At 32.6% G+C, this 16,374-nt stretch overlaps 1 protein-coding gene across 2 annotated transcripts; it reads left to right on the forward strand.

The window, feature by feature from the left end:
* Positions 1–3,681: 3,681 nt before the first annotated feature.
* Positions 3,682–15,711, forward strand: LOC110650946 (uncharacterized). 2 transcript variants are annotated; one of them, XM_021806110.2, is made up of 19 exons: positions 3,682–3,920; positions 4,894–5,223; positions 5,449–5,637; positions 5,726–5,809; positions 5,912–5,971; positions 6,427–6,471; positions 7,118–7,317; positions 7,575–8,048; positions 10,604–10,730; positions 10,823–11,020; positions 11,162–11,251; positions 12,236–12,298; positions 12,611–12,685; positions 12,778–12,828; positions 13,188–13,265; positions 13,769–13,903; positions 14,125–14,232; positions 14,968–15,033; positions 15,366–15,711. In XM_021806110.2, the coding sequence occupies exons 2-19, from the start codon at positions 4,912–4,914 to the stop codon at positions 15,432–15,434; spliced, it is 2,424 nt and encodes an 807-aa protein (XP_021661802.2). In that variant the 5' UTR covers positions 3,682–3,920; positions 4,894–4,911; the 3' UTR covers positions 15,435–15,711. The 2 variants fall into 2 exon arrangements, with proteins under 2 accessions (XP_021661802.2, XP_058001918.1); XM_058145935.1 differs by lacking the exon at positions 3,682–3,920 and having other exon boundaries at positions 5,078–5,223; positions 5,442–5,637.
* The last annotated feature ends 663 nt before the right edge of the window (positions 15,712–16,374 follow it).

The raw sequence follows: 16,374 nt of genomic DNA on the forward strand, positions 1-16,374 counted from the left end.
TTAACCCGTTCTATATCAAAAAACTGAATATTTTGAATAAAAAGTATGATATCAAGAATTAAATATAAATTTATGGAATTAAATATATATTTTTAGGTGGTTCAATAATATTATTGAATAGCAATGATATTATAATAAAAATGCAATGCTGGTGTTGTAAGTTCTAAAACAACTGCTTTGTATGTTGGAATATGGTGGTGCAAGCATGATTGCAATCCATTAAGAAAAGGGTCAAAAGAAGTGGGGAATGATTCTGAAAACCTTTATCTTTTTTGTTCCTGTATCTCTTGGGTGGCCAATTGGTCATTGTTCAATGGTTGGTCATCTTCGCTTGGCCTGTTTTCTTAGGAATCCCTAGTAGTCTAAGATATATAGTGACACTGTGATTGTATGTACCACGAATATATGAAATAGCAAGCCATGTCCCGTATCCATTGTGGATGAATGCGTTGTAAGCTTATAAAAATTAATATAAATGCTCCTTTCATCTCATTTTAATAGTTTTTTAAGATTTTTATAAAAAATTAAAGAAATTATTTGATAATATTATTTTTATAAAAAAATATTAATAATTAATTAAAATACTCTTATAATATCATTATAGTATAAAAATGTGTTAAAAATGATAAATACAATAAAAATAATAATAAATAAGAGTAAAATCATAAAAAAAAAATTAATACTTTTTTGATTATTTTAAATAGCAAATAAAGTGAATTTTTTTTAATTATTTATTACAATGAGACGGAAAAAGTAATTTTTTTAATTAATTAATTAATTAATCATGAATTTTTTATATTAATTGGTACTCAAAATTAGAAAATTAAATAATTTAATTAAAAATGAAGTGTTTTTATTATTTTTTAGTTTTAGAATCAAATCGAACTGACTGCATACCCTCCCTCCCTAAGGTAAACACAAGGGCCAACCGCGTCTCCTGTTTTATGTCCTAACATGATGTTAGCCAATTGGCAGTGGTCCCCGTGGACCTTGTCCAATCACTCTCTAATTTCTCACTGCAATTGATACTCCATGTCCCAACTAAGGAAAGTATTATTATTATTATTATATTCAATTAAAAATACTATTATCATATTTTTAATTAAATTATTTAATTTATTAAAATATATTTATTTAATAAATATTTTATTATATATATTATATCTTAAATTTATAAAAAAAATTATTAATTAAATATTTCATTAATAAATCTTTCCTATCCATCTCATGTGTATCCACAAATCATTGCCCCACATGTGGCAACAGCTCTACTAGATCCTCAGCCACTGATCTGCTCACGCCTGCAAATGTTGACCATCATGTTCATAGATCTCTTCATTTTTCAATACCAAATCAAGAAGCCGCTTCTGTTTTGAATTTTGATCTTTACAGTATATTAACTGTATTTCTTTCTTTTTTTTTTTTTTTTGACCCAACTGTATTTCTTTCTTCATAGCTTAATGCAAGTTAAATCATAACAATAAAAATTTTTATTAAATTTTCATAAAAAAAATTAATTACATTACAATTTGATTAAATATATTTATTTCATCTATATTATTAAAAAAATTCAGGTTTTATATTCTATAAGGGTCAAAGTTAGGTGATGCTTTTAATTAATCAAAGAAAAACTTATAAGAAAAAAAAAATGATTGTAAGGTTGAATATGGACATGTGTTTAGTAGATTATCACATTTTGACTTTTTTTTTTAATTTTAACGAAATTTGAAAAATATTATTTTTTTATTAATGCAATTAAATAAAAATTTTAATTGCCTTATATTTTAAAGAGTTAAAATATTACTTTTGTTCCACTTAATTTAAAAATACTCAAATTATAATCTGTTACAGATCTTTATAAATTTAAATATTAATTTTATTATTACTAATTTCAAACATTTTTAACTCAAAAGAACAAACTTTATTTAAATACAAAAAGGTTTTTTTTTTAGGAGATGTATCGTAACTGTTAGCAAATCAGACTAATCACCTTTTGAACCCCGTAATAGTATAAAAATCATAAAAATTAAAAAGCGAGCTGTAAGATCCTGAGTTAAATGGTATACTTATAGCCCTCAGACTCGAATATGAGATCTCTTCTGAGCCTACCCCATCATTAACCATTAAATCAATGAATCATTGGTAAATATAAATAAATTGAAAGCAATAATTTTTAACTTTGATATTTACTTGAAAAAAAGTGTCATGTTAAAAAATTATATTATAATTTTGTTATTTCACGAAGAAATAACATATAAAATGACAAACTAATTATAATATGACAACTATATAAAAAGTAGTTATGATTTTTTGAAAAGAAAAATTGTTTTTAACACATTAGAAAATGATTATTTTATGGGATCTACCATTTTTAATTTATTATTATATTATTGATTTATTATTTTATGTAGGTTATTTTATATTAAATTATAGTAATAGCATATAATTACTCCATATTATCTTATTTTTTAAAAAATATTACATCCCACATCTTAACTTTTAAAAAATGAAATTAAATAAATTTTATTATAATAATCAACATCAAGATTAAAGAATAAAATAAATTAATTAGAGTGTAATTAGTCTTTTTTCGATAAGGGTCAATGATTAACTTATGTACCTAACATTATTAAATTTATTAAATTTTAAAAATTAAAAAATGAGATGAGAAATTTTTAAACTAAGAGCGTTATTAAATATTTTTAATAAAAAATGAGAGATTAATTTATACGGCCAATATAAATAAAACTAGCATATAGATCGAGGTCCATAAATTATATGAGTGGCACGTGATAAGAGTAGGAACCTTTTTCACAGTCACATTCGCAGGCGTAGGCGTAGCAACTACCAAATGAATTAATTAAAAAAAAAAAAAAATGGACAAAAGAGAGGCGCAGCGTGCGCGCATGAATACATTTTTTTTTCTGAAAGATACAATTTTTTTAAAAAATTTATTTTAAAAAAATTAAAATAATTATAATCATATAAAAATTTAATTAAATTTATTTTCCTTAAAAAAATTTATTTTAAATAAAATCAATATATACATAATTATTATTGAATTAACCACAAATTAATTTAATTAATTAAAAATTTGATAATTAAAATGTATTAAATTTGAAGTAGCATTATCAAACCCACTTTCTATTTACTAGAGAAACCGTTTCTTTTTAAGCAGTAATTTTAGTGGAGGAAACGGAAAGTGAGGTAATTATTATTACTTTGTGACTGGAAAATTAGAATAAGTAGAAACAAACAAAATATCAAAGTGGGACCTCATTGGATTCTTATTTGCCAAACAAAACGCCACCGTCTAACTCCATTAAGATTTAGAGAATGCTACTTAATCTAATTTTAAACATTAATTAAAGGCATATTATTGATATGATATGTATGAAGTTTGAGAGCTTTTATTTCTTTAATTTTCTTTGTTATGACATGAAGCATGAGACTTAATTAGCATGTGCTATTAAATTCATTTATATTTTGTAGTCTTTTATAAATTAATTAATGGAGTACCCATTCACCAGATGTTAATTTCTGTGAATATTAAAAAAAAAAAAAAAAAGGAAAGTGCGCAGACGCGCCGAAGTGGGCAACAAACAACGCAACCGAACAAGAAGACGAAACTGACCGCAATAACAAGGGAGGACAGGACGGGGCTTCACTTCTTCCTCTTTTGACATTTCTGTTTCCTACTAATAAAAGAAAAAGCTTATCTTTAATTAACAATTAATTAAATCAGCTTAAGCGTATAACTTCCTCTCCTTCTCTCTCAATTCTCTTTGGGGTTTTTCAACCAGAAAAAGATGAAATTTCATGCTTCCATTGTTATAGCCGTCTGAGATCGCTCTTTATCCGTCTTACCTATCTCTCATACACCTCTTTCTTTCTTTCCATTAATCACTCGCTTTCTTAAGGTCAGTTTGTTTAATTTCTGTGAATTATCGCTTAATCTTCTTTTTCATCTCTCTCTCGTTATATTTTCTTTTATTTTTTTTATGCTAATTCTGGAGGTTGGGAAGTATTTGTTTCCTCTTCATCTCTATATAAATCACCGATCAGCTTGATTTTTTTTTTTTAATTTTAAATAATGTGCTCATGCTTGAATATGATGATTTTTGCCTGAAGATGATTTTTTTTAGTATAGTATCTTTTTTTTTTAAATATATATATGGTATAACATGATTTGTGCTCTGGTTTTAATTTTTAAGAGCTTGTGTAACTGATGAAGCTCATGGGAGTAACTGAATCATGTTAACAACTTGTATAAATCTTAATTTCTGGCATCTGCTTGCTAGAAGTGTTCATTTTCAATGGCTGATGACTTTCTGTGTTTAAGACTGGAGTAGTAACTGTAGGCTTTAGCATATAAAGCAAAAATAAAAAATAAAAATTCAATCTTTATTCAATATATGAGCATAAGGTTTTAGCTTTTTGGTACTGTAAAGCCTAAAAATTTTTGCTTTGAGCAGACCACTGTTTATAGAAGATTAGTTTTGTTGTTGGAGGTAAAGAGCTAACTGCTATTTTTATTTTGGGAATCAAGGCTAATTGTGATTCTTTAGACATCTGCAATGGTATTCGTTTATGCTAGGAAGACACAGAATACCTTGAATGCTCCAGTGTTCTATCTTGAAGTGTATTGGATTTGACATGGATTTATAGAATAATTGAATGCCACCTTATGGTTTCAGTTTTTGAAAACTTCCTATGGCTCTTGTAATGACCATGCTCTGTTGGTCTAGACTAGAGCTTCTTCAGTAGTTGCCATTGCTTTAGTTTGTTAGTTTTGCATGCTTCTTTGAGTTCATGATTCTGGATTATTGTTGCTGGTTTATTTGAATAGTTAACTGGGTCTCGTCTTATTCTTTGTATCATTTGATGTGGCAGTAGAAGAGCTTGTCAAGGATGGCTAAAAATGAAGATACTGGTAGTCCTGGTTGGAGAGCATCACTTTTCTTGCAGACCACAGAAGATGTGGCAAGAGCTGTTGCCGCTGCAGCAGCTGCAGCCACTGCTCCTCGTTCACCACGGCCATCTGTAGTATTCTCATCAAAAGATGATCATGGTGATAGCCAATTTCAGAAGCTACAACGCCATGTTTCAAGAGTGCTAAAAGGCTTCTCATCTCCTCCTCCTGAAGTGAAAGGTGGAACTTACAATCCCGAAGTTCTTACTAGCCAAAAGCGTCAATGGGCAAATTTTCAGTTACAGTACTTGGTATGCTATTTTGCCTTGAATTGGGATGTTTTGTTTAATATACTTTTGTGTGCATGAACAATTTTAGCAGGCATGTTTTGAACTTGTTTTACTAAGTTTTTATATTTCTACTCTCTTACTGCTCTTTTACTGCACCAAGTACTAAATTTTATGTGAAGTCTCATGAACAAGTTTAAACTTTGTTTTGTAGTGTTTTCATAACTTCTGTGTTATGTAAGTGTGCAGGATCACAGGCATTTAAAGGAGCCATCAAGACTTTTTGAGAGCATGGTAGTTGTTGGACTTCATCCAAATTGTGATCTTCAGGCACTTCAGAGGCAATATGTTACTCGAAAGTTTGAAGGTTCTGGAAGATTGCAAGGTTCGCTTGGTTCTCAGAATCAGTCTTGCATAGAACCCATTCTTGAGCCTCAGGTGAGTACTATTTGTTAACATTATAGTAAATCCTTTTACTTCTGCAAATTGCTAATTCTTTTTAACCTTGTTTATTTGATACTTTCAGGTCTTATTTGTTTATCCTCCGGACAAACAGTTGCCTCTTAAGTACAAGGATCTTGTATCATTTTGCTTCCCTGGAGGCCTGGAGGTTGGATATATGCTTACTGGGTCTTGTGTCCTTCTTCTTCCCCCTTCTTACACATATTCATTAAAGATTGATGTATCTGAAATATAGTAATTGTGAATTCAGGTTCATGCTGTTGAAAGAACTCCTTCCATGAGCGAGTTGAATGAAATTCTTCTTGGCCAGGTATCTGCACTACAATCTAATTTTGAGTTCTCTTACTATCTGATGAATAAGTGATGATGTCATTTCTTCTTGAACCTTAATTAGTAACCATGTCTTTGGTTGTTAGAATACCTGGAGATAGTGAGTTTTAGATATAGATTTGAACTAACTGATACATTTCCTCTCCTGTTGGACTACTTTCTAGGCTGTATTCTCCGCTAAGTGCAAATATATGTGCTTTAACTTGACAACAGTGTATTTCAGTCACTTGGGGTTGGTTACTCAATTTCTTGTTACCCTCTGTCATTTAGCTTTGGATCTTATTCTTTTACATATTGTGTTCATCTCTCAGTTATTTCTGAAGGATAAAACACTTCTGCAATAAAATGCATTCTAAAGTTACTAATCTCTGTATTTATGATGCCAAATCTGCATGTTATGTCACAATTGTCTCAGTCGTCGTGCATTGTTTGCAGGAGCACCTTAAACAAAGTGACCTGTCATTTGTATTCCGGTTACAGGTAACTTTCAAATATTGTGCCATTTTTTTTTCTTTTTTCCTGTACTTTGCCTTTTGTTTAACAAAATAACCCACATGAAACTTTCTGCATGACCTTTTAACTTTTGATAGCCTATTTGGAGTTTTGGACCATGACAGTGGCATACGAGCGGTTTTTTTTTTTTTTTTTTTGGAATTTCAAATGTTTCTTATTATTAAGTCTGTGTTTTTACATGGGTTGCTGCTTTTGACGTAAAATCTGTGATGTCTCATCTTCTTATTAAGGGGTTTCAGTTTTTTGTTTGGTTAAAAGGCCGTTATGTCGTGTTGTTAGACTGTGACATATGAATGGGGTTTCAATGTCTCAAAATCTGTCTTGTTTTTTCTAAATTTTTATTGATTTGGTAATGGCTGACTAGTCCATATGGATAGGAGGCGTTTGGAAAAGCCTGAAATCCTTATCATTATTATTGCTTTAGTCAAATACTGATTTGGAACTTTTTGGTTTATGTGGAGTGGGTGTTTCATTATAGGTGCTGCTGATTCTAGATTTTGAAATGGGATTTCATATTCCCATATCACAATTTCTGTTTACTTGGATGACAAAGCCAATGGCAATGCCTCTTTCTTGAATTTTTCTTTTTTAACTGCCAAGTTTTATTTCCCAGGTTGCTGATGATTCTACATTGTATGGTTGCTGTGTGTTAGTGGATGAAATTGTGCAAAAACCCTCTGGCTTGCTTTCCGTGATTTCAGATAAGCGGCCTCCCTGCTCATATTTGAGCCGTTATGTACTAACCACTCGCAGATGCTACTGCATCCTTTCAAGGCTTCCATTCTTTGAACTGCATTTTGGTGTATTAAACAGGTGCATTTATTTTTTTACATTGTGGTTTTTTTTTTTTAACCTCTTTTTCTTTGTTTTTTTCCCTTAACTTCACTTTTTGCTCCTATCATGTATGTTCCGGTGATGTATATCTAATGAGCTTAAGCATATATTATTCATGGATCAGCTATATTTCTGCAGAGATCCTACTAAAGTATAGCTTTACAAATGGGCATCTAATGTGCAAATAATTTTTGTTATATCATATCACTATTTGACATTTCGCAAAATTCTTGTAGCATCTTGACAGAAGAAAGGTTGGAACGGTTAACAAAAGATGTTGGTGTCTTGGACTTTGAGTTCATTGAGGGTTCTATCAAAGAAGAAATATTAGGGGACAATTTAGATGGTATATCACCAAATTGTAGAGATGCAGAGGAAATGCTTGATGGAACAGCACAAAATTTCCAATCAAGCTCAAGAGATTCTGCACCTGGAGACGACGTTGATAACGGGAGTCACCTGGAGCATCAAATTCTTGAGGGGCATATTGACTTGTCAAGCAATGGGAATGATGAAAATGTTGTTGTTCCAGTTGATTCTGAAATGGAGATAGCCTTTGACAAAGGAGAATCTGGCGGTAGAAACCTTGAAGATTGTGACACTGATGTTGATGATTTATCCAACAAACAAGCGGAAGCAAGACGTTTACCAAATGCTGTGCTGCCTCTCCTGCGCTATTATCAGTATGAAAGCTCAGAATCTTCCTCAAGGTATGCCATTGCCATTTTTTGATGTTTATATAACTCAACTCAACTCAACTAAGCCTTTATCCCAAAAATTTGGAGTCGGCTATATGGATTTGCTTTCTCCACTCTAAACGATTTTGGGTTAAATTCTCAGAAATGTGTAATGCTTCTAGGTTATGTTGTACTACTCTCCTACAAGTCAATTTAGGTCTATCTCTTTTTTTTCTTTCTATCCTCTAACCTAACGTGCTCTAATTGTCTAACTGGAGCCTCCGTATGTCTACGCTTTACATGACCAAACCACCTCAATCTCCCTTCTTTCAACTTATCCTCAATTGGCACCACTCCTATCTTTTCTCTTATACTTTCATTACAGACTTTATCTAGTCTACTATGGCCGCTCATCTACCTTAATATTCTCATCTCTGCAACTCTTATCTTAGACGCATATGACTCCTTCAATGCCCAACACTCACTACCATATAACATAGCTGGTCATATGGCTGTACGGTAAAATTTTCCTTTCAACTTATTGTGAATCTTGCGATCATATAGAATTCTCGTGGCACGTCTCCACTTCAACCATCCGGCTTTAATCCTATGACTAACATCCTCCTCACATCCCCCATCTACTTGAAAGACTAAGCCGAGATATTTAAAGTGATTACTTTGGGACAGTACCACTCCATCCAAACTAATTTCTTCCCTATCACCAGTTTGGCCTTTACTGAACTTGCAATGCATGTATTTTGTCTTCGTTCTACTTAACTTAAAGCCCTTTGACTCTAGAGTACTTCTCCAAAGCTCTAGCTTTCTATTGACTCCTTCTCGCATCTCATCTATTAGAATAATATCATTCACAAATATCATGCACCAAGGAATATTCTCTTGTATATGTTTCGTCAATTCATCTAAAACTAATATAAAAAGTTAAGGGCTTATAGCTGATCCTTGGTGTAATCCAATTGAGATTGGAAAATCTCTTGTGTCCCCTCTCACTGTGAGCACAATAGTAGTTGCTCTTTCATGCATATCTTTCAACACTTGTATGTACCTAATAGATACCCTCTTTTGTTCTAACACACTCCATAAGACATCTCTTGGAACACTATCATAAGTCTTCTCCAAATCAATAAAGCCCATGTGTAGATCTTTCTCACATCTCTATATTTCTCCATCAAGCTTCTAATGAGAAAAATCGCTTCCATAGTTGAACGACTGGGCATGAAGCTAAATTGATTGAGAGAGATAGAAGTATCATGACGTAGTCGATGCTCTACAACTCTCTTCCACAATTTCATAGTATGACTCATGAGTTTAATTCCCCTATAGTTCGAGCAACTCTGTATGTCTCCCTTATTTTTAAAAATAGGTACTAAAATACTTCTCCTCCATTCATCAGGCATTTTCTTTGAGTTTAGAATCTTATTAAATAATTTAGTTAACCATGCCACTCTTATATCTCCCAAACACTTCCACACTTCAATTGTTATTCCATCGGGTCCACAGGCTTTACCCACTTTCATTCTTTTAAGTGCTTCATTTATTTCTAAAGATCTAATCCTTCTAGTATAATTCACACTCTTTTCTATTGTTCTATAGTCTATATTCACACTATTACCATTTTGACTATTATTAAAGAGATCATTAAAATTATTTCTCCATCTTTCTTTAATTTCCTCATCTTTCACCAACACTGTTTTTTCTTTATCCTTAATGCACCTAACTTGATTGAGATCTTGACATTTCCTTTCTCTCCTCCTTGCTAATTTATAAATATTTTTCTCCCATTCTTTAGTACTAAGATCTTGACATTCATCCTCTAAAAATGATGTATGAAAGTAGGAGGAAAAACTGTAACAATTTACCAGAACCTGCTGAAGATCCTAAAATATGGTTCTATTAACTTAAACAAAGCTTGAACCTGTTTGCTGAAGGGTCCAGAGTACTGGATTCTTGTAGTCTGATAAGCTTAAGATGAATGGAGAGCATCTGAAGACCAACAAAGAATGTATTTCTCTGAAACCCATTAGATATTAGAAGGGGCTGTGTACAAAAGATCAAATCATTGGCGTTGTTATCTTGGACGTGCCATCTCATATAAAGAGAAGTGACTAAAGCTTCTGTTTATGTTCAAAAGAACTTGTTTACACATAGGCAACTTGATTTTCTGGATTAATGTGGAAAACATGGCAGTACTTTTATGTTAGGATATGTTTTTCCTTTTATTTTTCACTAAATATATCATTAGAAGTAGTGGAGTTGAACATAAAAAAAAATCAGACCTGAGAGAATTGGGTTAATATCTAGAGTAGCTTTGCTTCATTTTTTCAGGACGAACCTGAATCCTTATCAGTTGCATCTAGTGTGTCTACTAGCCTTAGTGCCTGCCTTGATTTGCTTAGCTTTTTTTTTTTCTTTTTTTTTTTTTGGTTCTCTTTTGCATACAACAATGTGAACTCAGTTCTAATATGGTGTCTTTGTATCTCATTATATCCGCATGCTCACATGTAGTTGAATATTTGAGTGGAGATGAATTACTTCAGTTGTAAGCTGCTTTGAAAGTGCCTTTGTTTCAGTTTCCAGGGTTCTCCTAGTGAAGATCGGAACTTTAGGAGTGATATTGATGATACAGAGACAGAAGAGGCATCCTTTTCTGGCCAGGAGGATTCTAATGATCACATGGATATTCTTGAATGGGCTAAGGTTTGAATATGTTCTGTTTTCAGTGTGATTTTGTCTCTTTTAACCACTGTTCTTCTTCCCTGATTGCTTCTAAGAGTTGTTAATTTTTCCAGGCAAACAAATATGGATCATTGCAGATAATATGCGAGTATTACCAGTTGCATTGTCCTTCTAGGGGTTCAACAGTTAGATTTCATCCGTTGGAGCATCTTCATCCTTTGGAATATCATAAGCCAGATGAAACAGTTTTACATATTGCTGGCTCAACTATTGATTTGAGATCTTGCAGTACAAGTCTGGAATTTGCTGAGGTACATTAAGAGAGTTTTGTGTTATTAGATAAAATTAGTTTCTTCCGTTATCATTTCACTATTTGCTTTAATCAAAAGCATCAATGTGCTTATTTTTCCCTTTAAGACATTGGATATCTCATTGTTGTTTGTGTTTATCAGGCACACAGTGCACTTTCAGCAGAGGAGGAAGCAACTGTATTGTCAACATGGGCCATCGCATGTTTGTGTGGATCCTTGCGTCTAGAGAATGTATGGGCATGTTGAAGTTTTGAGTTTTTTGAAGTAATAGTTTATTTATGTTCCCTGTGCCATTCATAGTTTTTAATATGCCAAAATTGGATTTATTACTGTCTAAGGTGGCAAACATATCTAGTATACTCATGCTGCATTTGTAACTTGTATGGGTGTTTCTCTCTTTACCAATCTTAGAGATGTGACTAAAACTCTCTGGAGCATAGACTGTAGGTTTGAGAATAGCCATTGAATTTAGAATCCTCATATTTATGTTAATTGTCTTCTGTTGCCTTTTTTTTTTGAGTTAGCTGTTGTGGCAATACCATGGATGTCCTGTTCCTTAAAATATGGCTTCATGAGTTAATTTGATCACTAGGGATAGGAAAAATGGATTAAACGACCCTTGATTTCTGTGTTTTTTTATGTTGACTCATAGATTGAAGCTGTGTTCTAGTGAACCCATAAACTTTCCCTTTTTTTTTTTCTTGCAATCAAGTATTAAGTTAATGGAAAACAACACTAATTGTTTACCTGTACAATTAAAATTCAAGTCAATAATAACAGAACTTTAATCCCAGGTGATAAAATTTTTATATAATGAGTACATGGATACATGATAAAAGAATTCTGTTTGGCATATTTTTTTTTTCTATGGCGGCATCAGGATTAGGTATTACAAACTTAAAAAATTCTTTATAATTAACTAATATTTTTTTTTGTAGACTTGTAGTTAAATTAGTACTCTGTAACATCAAATTAAATAATTTAGGGTTTCAATAGAATCCACTTTCAATTAGAGGTGATAGCAAAAGTTGAAGGGCTTTGTGATAGGTTTTGCCTTCTGCATATGGATGTTTCTTATTTTGTACATTTTATAGAACATGGCTGCTACTTAGGTTTTCTGTTTATATACAATGATCAATAAACATATGGTCATTTTATTGCCATCTAAAGGTTTACATGAAAAACAGTTTGGGTAGTAATTCTCCTGGCATGCAGGTGTTAACACTCTTTGCTGGAGCATTACTGGAGAAGCAGATTGTGGTTGTTTGTTCTAATTTGGTATGTATTACTGTCATGCCTCATGTCAAGTTTCTATGTTCTTATGTGTTGTGATACTTGTAGTTTTCCATTTCGCTTCTGAAGTGATGAGATAAATTTGTAATATCTCCATGCATCAAATAGCTAGTTTTATCCATTTTCACTGTACACAATGGATGCATAATTGGGTTTTTAAAGACAGCTTGGTTGGAGCTGAAAATCACAGTTAACTTGAGCAATAGTTCAGCCTTTTTACATTGGATTTTTTTTTTTTAATTAAATCTTCCTGAAACAGCACTTACATAAATCAGTTTTAAACACTTTGTTACACAGGGAATCTTATCTGCGTTGGTTTTATCAATTATCCCTCTTATCCGTCCCTATCAATGGCAAAGCCTATTGATGCCGGTATGGGATCCTCGTGGCCTGTCAGTTTCCTTTGAATGATTTTCTTGTGGTCATAAAATTTATTGTGTTTAATTATCTGAATAAATTTCCAGATTTTACCAGATGATATGCTGGACTTTTTGGATGCACCAGTTCCTTATATAGTGAGTATTTGTTTCCAGCCTCTATCATTTACTGCTAATTTTTCTGTTTGTTTGGAATGGATATACAGAATCTGATCTGCGGCCTACTATGTTGTTCTCATTCAGCTTTCTTTTATGTACTCATTATCACTGGAGTTGGATAGAACTTTCTATAAATTGTATATTCTTGGCCTAGTTCAGTAGTTGTCAGGATAGATTTTCTGGAAAGGAAAATTGGCTTTATGTCTTCAGAGTTAAACAGTTATAGACAATGTTGGAGCTATTGATTTTCATGCTCATTACCATGCTTATGCTTTTTTGAGTTGGTAGCTTTTTTTGACTGGCTTTATTTGGCTACTAATGGTTATATTTATGTGTAGGTTGGTGTAAAGAACAAAACCAGTGAAGTACAGTCAAAATTGACCAATGCCATTCTGGTTGATGCTAACAAGAACCAGGTTTGCATTTTAATTTTCAGCATTGGAATTGTATAACTTTCATGACTTAATAATAATCTTGAACAGAAACCTAGACTTTCTACTTTCTTTTCTTTTCTTTTCCTCCTGCTTTCTTATCCTTGCTGTGCAGGCATTATATTGTCATTGAACATGGCTGAAGATTATACATGTTCAGAAAATTCTGCCAGCATTTTAACGACATGCAAGTCCAGTCTAAAAAGTTCATATAATCTATTCTAACTTAGTTTAGTAATAGCCTCAGTACTTGTTCATATGTATTTCATTTTTCCTAAATCATCAACAGTCACTGATGAACTATCTTCAGCCCTTATGCTGCTGGTAGTATGCAATAAATTTGTGAAATTGGTATATGGATTTTTAATAATTCTATGAAACTTCTAGTAAGTTTGTTGATTAGTTACAACCCATCATTTAATGCCTGATGTGATTTATGCTTTGAACCAATTGATTTTATTTTATTTTTCTCCCTGTTTCTGTGATAGGTAAAATCACCAACAATTCCACAATTGCCAAAACGCAAAGAGTTATTTTCATCCTTGAGTCCTTATCATGCAAAGCTTGTGGGAGAAAGTTATTTGGCAAAGAAAAGGCCAGTTTATGAATGTACAGATGTACAGGTATGATATTCTGCTTATTTATTCTTCTTGTTGAAATATGGATACGCTGACAATGCTATTTGTAGAATTTAACCAACTAGTGTTTTGACAAGTTATTGACCATCACTTCTTTATTGTATTGTTTCATGTCTCATATTTTTTGCCTAGGAATGCTCTGGATTGAATTGGTGTTTTCAATGGTTTGTTAATTATTGTGTCATGTGAATTATGATTGTTTACAGGTTGAATCTGCTAAGGGTTTTTTAGCAGTGTTAAGGTCTTACTTGGATTCACTCTGTTCTAACTTACGTTCTCACACAATTACAAATGTACAGTCCAATAATGATAAGGTTTGTGTCTTTCCCATCTTCTGTTGACTGTTTCTTTCTTTTGTACTGATTCTAACCAAAATTCATGTCTGCTGGTCATTGTCGGTAATCTTGTTTCGAATAAGTTTTCAGAAGAAAAGGGTTGACTTAGTAGAAACTAGAAAAGAAGAATAAAGCAAAAATATTCTTTAGTCAAGAAAAATGGTTTCCCATATTCCTTTTTGTGTTATTTATAGGTACACTTTGACCTGTTTAATGATATTATCTCTGGATGCTGAAAAGCTGAGTGCAGAGGTCTGAATCATCTGGAATTTTCTCAGATTTGATTTATCTTTTTTTTTGGTGATATAGAAATGGTATTTCATAAAAACATGTCTGCAGTACTATACTAAGATGTGAATATCTCACAAAATGGGAGATTAATTTTAGATGATGAGTTTTATGATTCAAATGTTAAAAGCGTGTCGTGGGCTGCAAGAGGCAGATATTTTGTAAGGAGTTACCAGTTCAAGATGTCCCTGTTTGGACTGATATGGATAATAGTTCTTCATATTGATTATTATTCTGTGAAGTCATTGTAGTTGTAAAGCGAAGTCTTAATCATTGGAAAGCCAATTTCTTGGTGCACAAAACATAAACATAACAGGAAATATTACGTCTTCCTCCCTAGTTGCTTCATTCATACTGACTTGATTAATAAATAGTCAATAATTGCATATAGTGTTAAACCTGATCATGTATTCGTTTTACTTGTAGGTGTCATTGCTCTTAAAGGAGAGTTTCATAGATTCCTTCCCTAATCGTGATCAACCATTCATGAAGGTTTGTTACTCTTACACTTTTGTTTATATAGGTTAATGATCTTGACAAAATGGTATAGTTCAGCAATTCATTGGTGTAATGTTGCTTTCATAATTGCTTCCATAACATAAACATGGGACAGTTCATACATATGCAAAAATATATTGTTCTCCATCATGCTCAATGGCTATTCCAGAAAACAATCCAAATTGGTGTCACAAAATAAGAAATGCCTAAACCCAGTTTTGAGAGTTCCTGTTATCAATGTCTTAATTTTAGTACCATTTTAAACTGTGGAAAATAGTAGCAGGTGAAAGCTTACTGATGTAATTTTTCTTAATCGTGCCGAGCAGCTCTTCGTAGACACACAGCTCTTCTCTGTACACACAGATCTCGTTCTTTCATTTTTCCAGAAGGAATAGTGCCTGCTGTGCAAGGTTTACCTGTAATTGTATTGATGTGTTGTAACTTGAACGCAAGTTCAGCATACTCATAAATATTTGGCCAGTGTCCATTTGTTAAGTCACATTATTGCAAGGGGCACTGGGCATGCCCAGTTTCAAAGGTTGCCAGAAGGGGTGGAAAGGGTCTGCCTGTGAGCAGTCTTAGAGGGGATATAGCAATAGGAAAAGAAGAAGTTGTGTAATGCTAATGTTATATTATTTATTTCTTAATGGAAAGAGGTGCTGCTTTGATATACGTACACAGATACACACACACATTTGGCAGCCGTGTCAGTGTTAGTTGTACATGCGAGCTATAATGAAATTATGAAATGGTCTGCCTGATTCATAGCAATAGCATCATAAAACATCCTGATTTGATTGGATTACACATTTGAAATTTTTGAACAACCAACAACTAAATCTTAGACTCAAATTAGTTGAGGTTGATCATATGGATCTCTTTTTGCCTTTCAACTCTGTCGATAACCAGGTTTGCATCATCATCCAAAACGTGATTTCACCTTTCGTCACAAATGTGAAGACTTTGTTTTACTTTGTCCGCTGTCCAGTATTCCCGATAGTAGAAATTTGGAACTACTTTTCTGTTGTACTAATTTGTTGCCTCATTCCTAATGCTGACATAAGCCAGCACATTTGTGGACCGCTGCCTCTCAGGCATGACGACACTCATTTGATGGTGCAAGGTATGGTTAAGACTTTGTTCTTTAGCTTTTACGTCGAAGGTTAACCATAATTGGATGGCGCAAGCCTGTTCCCTGCCAATAAGCTACTTAGCTATATTCTGATGGTTCAAGCTCTGGCATTGTGGGGGTAGGAGAAAAACTGGAACTTGGTAGGAATTTCAATCGTTAAGACTGCTGCTTAGATTGTTAGGACAAACAACTCTTGGGTTATG

The sequence above is a fragment of the Hevea brasiliensis genome, chromosome 4 (genome assembly GCF_030052815.1).
Source record: "Hevea brasiliensis isolate MT/VB/25A 57/8 chromosome 4, ASM3005281v1, whole genome shotgun sequence".
Lineage (NCBI taxonomy): Eukaryota > Viridiplantae > Streptophyta > Magnoliopsida > Malpighiales > Euphorbiaceae > Hevea > Hevea brasiliensis.

Bases quoted from the DNA above. Each gene is read 5' to 3' on its own strand.
- LOC110650946 (XM_021806110.2), top strand. From the start codon at position 4,912: ATGGCTAAAAATGAAGATACTGGTAGTCCTGGTTGGAGAGCATCACTT. The intron at 14,233-14,967 runs GTTTGTGTCTTT...TTTTACTTGTAG, and splicing joins TACAGTCCAATAATGATAAG to GTGTCATTGCTCTTAAAGGA. The intron at 15,034-15,365 runs GTTTGTTACTCT...CGTGCCGAGCAG, and splicing joins GTGATCAACCATTCATGAAG to CTCTTCGTAGACACACAGCT.